Below are 6098 nucleotides of genomic sequence, written 5' to 3'. Positions count from 1 at the left end.
AAAGCGTGACGCGGCAGAGCGTGGCCTTTCGAACGAGATATCGGATTTCGGATTTAAAAGAATAAACGGATTAGTCGGTGGTGAATAGCGCATCTTCGAAGATTAATAGGGGTGAAAGTTAGGAGTAGAGCGGGGCCGTGTTGCACGCGCACCGCCATGATGATCGTATCGCATGCAAAACGGGTAATTGAATTATTTCATCAGCATTATTGCCTGTGACGCGGAAACAAATGGAGTAATAATGCCAACGAAACACGATTCGATCGGCGAGCGTTTGATAAAATAACGTTTGTTAACCGGTAGCGTTCGGATCGACTTTGGTGAAAAATCGGCTGATTCGTTAAGGGGTTGTTTCAATGGCAGGAACACGGATATCGTTGATGAAAAAAAAATCGCTTCTCGAAATTGCCTCTTATCCGTGCTAATACGTAAAGCCGTGGATAATTCGTGCGCTGGAATATTTGGTCCGTTTTATGCTGAATTTTCATGAACGGCCATTAGGAATTACGTTATATCGTGGCGAATAAAACAGGGATTTAAAAAAGGAGGTTAAGTGGTATTGAGAGACTCTGAGTAAGCTACTTTTCCTTTTTACCTCCGCCCCCCTCTCTCGCAAGGTGTCCCCTCGCTGCAATTTTTAAAGAGACGACCGATTTCTTGCGAGAAGTCGAACAGCGAAAGGGAGTAGGATTTATATTTTTAACAGGAGTACGATGTTACTCTGTATTTCGATATCCTTTTTGCTTTCTTCTTACATAGTGCTTCGCAATGATACGAATTAAAGACGATAGATGGTAAAATGAAAAGTAATAGCGAGGAAGAACGAAAATGACGGTGAGCTTTTGAATGAAATGAAATGAAATACGATGTTGTGGTCATATCGTTATTATTATCATAAATATTCTTTCGTATCGTGACAAGCTGAGGAACATAACGAGCATCGATACCAAAAAATTGGCAAAAATTTCGCTAACATCTTCTCTATTACACAAAGAATCGTGAAACTATGCTGCGTGCACGCGAGATTCTCTCTCTCTCTCTCACTCTCTTTCTCTCTCTCTCTCTCTCTCTCTCCCTGACACTTTACACTTATTTTATTCTTTCTTCTTTCTATTAGACGCATAATATCTCGTTCGAAAATATCAATTACACCGCTCTCGTGCGTTTTTCTTTCTCTCCTTCTCGTTTCTTCGTCCTCGTCTATTCGTTTTTATTTGTTCTCTTTGGCTAATTCTCCGAATGAAACACGTTCCCTATCGAACGCTCGCTCGCGTTAGCTACGTAGAAACGATGACGGTTTCAAAAATACTTATTACAATTAGAAAATCATGTAGAGTATTATTCAGTCGTTGCGATCCTTAATCGATAATTCGTAACTAATACTAGCACACATCGCTCGTTAATACATAATATACATATACATATACATATACATATATATACGATATTCCTCGTATCGCTTCTTTCTTTCCTTTTCCTTTTCTCGTCCTTTCTCTCTAATTCTTTCATGTTCGATCGTCATGCCTCGTCCGTTATTGCGAAACGACAAATAAAAAAATAAATAAATAATTGTTGGAGCGACGCGAGTCGCAAGACGTGGAATTTGTGCGCGTACCGATTCGAGGCGAACGATGCACCGGCGTGAGCAACAGGAAACAACGTTCGAAACCGGAAGCAGACGGGGGAGAACAGTAAGCTCGATATTCATTGTAAACAGAACGTGACTGTGTAAATCGCTTTTGTTGTTCGTTACGTACGAAGGCGTGTCACACGCGGTTGACAAATGTATCGGAGGGAAACGCATTAAATCGAACGGTAAATGGCTATTAATTTAATAAACCGAATACGTAATAACCTTCTGCCGATGGAATTACACGGTGTGCACGCGGATAGAACAGAAAAGCGTAGGGATAACAAACGACCAAATTTTTTCTCTTTTCCAACCGTAAACGGATAAACTTTTCTTTCGCCAATGTCCTTTTCTTCCTCGTTTGTTTGGCTTGTTTTTTTTTTCTATTTTTTTCTCCTCTTTCGTCCTGCCCTTTTGTTTTCTCCGTTGCCGCCTATTTTCCCCGCACGAGAGCTTTTCACGACGGCGAACAATTCGCGCGGGAAGAGCACCATCTTTTCTCTTCGGTTTCGTTCATCGTCCTCTCGATTACAAGAATATCAGACACGATAACAGTAGCAACGCAAAGTGACTCGTCGAATATCCGATTCATCAGGTACATCTACTCGCTCGCTGTTTCTTACGCATTTCCATATTTTGTTTCGTTCTTCTTGCTCGTTTAGGTGAATCGCGTGACGTGATGGAACCGCTTTGTTTCTTTCAAAATTGAAATCGACGCACGGGTGGAAAGACAGAGTTAAAAGAAGAAGAGAATTAGAGGCAATGAATAATGGCAGTGAGAGACGGATATACAGACAGATTATACACACACACATATATATATTATATAGAATATACATGTATATATATACATATACATATACATATATATATATATATATATATATATATATATATATATATATATATATATATATATATATATATATATATATATATATATATATATATATATACACATCCACGCTACGAGTTTAGTCCATTGTAGGGCTTTATAAAAGTATGAAAAAGAAAACTGTCATTTTTATCTTGGAAACGATGCCACCGTAAATGGTGTACTACACATTGCGAACACACGATTTCTGCCAAAGAGAAAGGAAATGCATAGTGTCTAATAATGAAATATTCCTCGGACGTTGGCCGTTTCTTCTCCGATTTTTGGCCGATCACGGATGTACCTGTTTTCACGAGAAGTCGCGGTTCGTCGATCGCCATCATCGTAGAGAAAATTAAGATGCCGCGATACAGCTGTATCCAGTTCTCCGCGATTCACCGGCGAATTTCCCCTGTCCATTGCCTCCTCTCTGCTTCGCCTTTCTCGCTGCTCCTTCGTTTTTTCAGCTCGATCCAACCGACTTATCCAGCATCGAATAGCTTCCTAATAACTCGTTTCGTCTCGTTTTCCTTCGATCTTCGGCCGCGTTCCTCTCCTCTTCCTTTCTCTCTCACCGTGGTCCAGAAAAGGGCGTGACGCGGCACGTGCGTCGCCGGAGGACGACCATCGCGCGACACAAAGCGGCCTGGACTTTCTTACAAGCACGTCGATTTATATAAACAGCTCCAAAGCGCGCGTAGTTGAATGCGGTACGGTTAACGAATGGCGATCAAAAGGAACGCGAACAGTCCCAGGACCAGCCGCGCCGACGGCAGCCGCATCTCCGACCTGGACGAGCCGAGAACTGAAAACAGAGAATACACAGGCTGCTGCACTCAAAGTTCTGCGTTCGTTGCTGCGATCGGTCGCGTGCTCGCGGCGATCGTTCGCCCGCAACGCGATGGACGAATAAATGAATTTGTACCCACCGCTTCCATTTTGCCTTTTAGACGTACGAAACGGGTTAAGCGGAGTTTCGACCAGGCTGAGATTACGTTTTCGACGATGTTTGAACAGAGAATATTATGAATTTTTGCCCCGGACCAGAGACCAACGCGGTAACAGGCTAAATTGCGTATTCGACCATGCTACGCGCGAGTGTTTCCGCCATACGGTAACGTCGTACTTTGAACCGACTAATGCTTCTCCGTAATTAACGATCGAGCAGAACGCTTTTCCGATCGTTTGGAAAATGAACGGAGTAATCGGAGAACGCGACGAAAGCAAATTACTTGGTGGAAGCGGAAGTTACGAATTTCTTAGATCGTCGAACGAATGGAATTTATCGACGCTCACGATCCGCGTTTACGAACATTGTTCAGGTTGGAATCGTCGCTAATGGATCGAATTACCGATCATCGGCGTTCTCCATAGGGCAGCTCTTTTTTTTCAGAGAGAACAAAGAGCGAGGAGAAGGGGAGCGCGACTACGGGGATCCCCTTGCGTCGAGGCGCGAAACTTTCCGAATTAATACGCGCCATTCTACGTGCTAATACATGGCTGTGTAGTCAGCGATGTAGGTGCTGAGCACCGGGAATTGAAAGTAATAAAACGGCGCTTCCGAGCATAATAACGCCTGCAGAAAGAAAAAAAATCAAATTGAGGGTACGCTTATGCTTTAACAGCCGCCTCCGGATGTAGGTCATAGAATTTCGATCGAGGCTTTCGAACGATGATGGATGACGGATTTCCTACGCGCTACTGCGAATGAACAAAAATTTCTCTCTCTCTCTCTCTCTCTCTCTCTCTGTCTCTGTCTCTGTCTGGTCCGTCTCGACGCTTGTACGCGATGGCAAAACGATAAATAACATAGATAGAAGAGAAACGATTTTTGGCCTGTCGACGCTCGATCGCTAGGCTGCACTTTCTCGACCCACTAATTAACCCCTAACCATGGTGACTTGATTTACACTGGCAGTCCCGATCCAGTCACGGGCTTCGATCAAATATTATTCAATGCTCTGCGAGTGAATTAACCAGCCTGGATCGCTGCAGTCACGCTTCAAGGCCTCGAATAACATTTGAACGAACCGCGAGCGAACCGTGACGGTAACGCGACTCTGTCTCTTTTCTCCTGGTCTCGTCTGTCATCCCCTGCTCGCCCCCTTTATCACCAATTCTATCCGCATAAACGACGCTTAATTACGACGCCGGTTAATCGCTGGTATTACCACCTTTTACAATGCTCGTTTGTGCCCGATGGTTAATTTAGTAAATTTAAAGCTGAACGCGTTCCTAACTATACGTAAATCGCGCAAACATCGACCGCAGGCTAAATAAAGTAACGTGGTCGCCGTGGATGCCATATGCTGCCATTAATTATCGTTAATAATCGTCCCGTTCACTATTATATCGTATTATAGTTACACTTTGTTACAAACACTCGGGCGGCTTCGCTCGTGTATATTATAAATTAACGTTTATTTATCGTGGCAATTACGCGCAATGGGCGCGCGGTTAATTCGTCCGCAAATCTGACTATCCAGCGGCTCCATCGAGGGAAAAAGGCGAATGGATATCATCGGTGGAATCGCGATCGATACGCCATCTAACGAGCAAATATTTCGTTTATCAGGTAACTTGCTTTGCCACGATCCGGCGGAGAAACGAATACAGAGAAAGGATGGATGAAACGAAAGAGGGACTCTGCTGCTGCTGCTGCTGCTGCTGCTGATGGAAACTAGAAGAGCCACTTCTATAACGAGGCAAACCGGCTAACTCAAATAACAAAACGAAGTTTTTTTTTACAAACCACGATCAATGAATTCGACCGTGCGTTTTTTTTTTCCTCCAACGAGATGATTTCGATCGAATTGCGACTGGCACACGGCTTATTATACAACGCTTCTCCGGTGCACCGAGGAAACCTATACCGCGTCCTTTCGCTTATTTATTTCCATCCTTGTTTTTCGCCGTCGTTCGTCGCTATAGCGATCGTCGTCGTTGTTTCGTCGTCGTTGTTTCGTCGTCGTTGTCATTTTCGAGAAGAGCGCGGCGCGCCGCTGAAGTGCGGCTCACTTGACGCCAAATAATCCAAAGCCGCAGCAAATAATCCTGGAATACGTCGGGAATTATCTTCGCCGCAGCCTCGGATTAGCTGGCGTGAAACGAATTATTTGATGGCGTGCCGAGCTATTTGACGTTAACCAGGATAATTCGACCGGTCAGATTATCCCGGACCACGATGTGGACAAACAACCGGATGCTCGGCCGTCGTGCACAGTCCGTTCACGGCTCAATGAGAGAAACGAAAGGAAAAAATAGCAGACATGTCAGTTGCTCGATTTAATCGGTCCAAACCGGCTTCGTAACTCGTTAATCCGTAAAACGGACGTCTTTCGTTCGGCAGAGTCGTCGTAAACGAGGCACACGGATTGAAATGCTACTGCAAATTTCTAACTTGCCTGTGATGCTTTGCAGTTTTTGCGCGCGATCGATGACGCGCTCTTCTAATGGATTTTTCTTTATTTTTTAATCTTCGTATAGAAGTGACACGGTTCGAATTCGTTAACGTTATAAGCCTACGGCGGTGATTGCGCGATTTAAGTAAGTGGTTTTGCTAATTAAATATTGGAAGCGTATATACGGAAGCTA

General features: G+C 44.0%; 1 protein-coding gene across 1 annotated transcript in view; it reads right to left on the bottom strand.

Annotated features, from left to right (window-relative positions):
• Window positions 1-3067: 3067 nt before the first annotated feature.
• The window catches only part of LOC126866800 (cell adhesion molecule 3-like), a 39405-nt gene continuing 36374 nt past the window's right edge, over window positions 3068-6098 (bottom strand). The window contains exon 6 of the mRNA XM_050620761.1: window positions 3068-3309. Coding sequence (XP_050476718.1) covers window positions 3221-3309 — 89 coding nt within the window. The 3' untranslated portion in view covers window positions 3068-3220. The remainder of the gene's footprint in view (window positions 3310-6098) is intronic.

The sequence above is a fragment of the Bombus huntii genome, chromosome 6 (genome assembly GCF_024542735.1).
Source record: "Bombus huntii isolate Logan2020A chromosome 6, iyBomHunt1.1, whole genome shotgun sequence".
In the NCBI taxonomy this organism is placed as follows: Eukaryota; Metazoa; Arthropoda; class Insecta; order Hymenoptera; family Apidae; genus Bombus; species Bombus huntii.
Note: the sequence above shows the minus strand (reverse complement) of the source record. Positions and strands in the feature narration are given on the sequence as shown.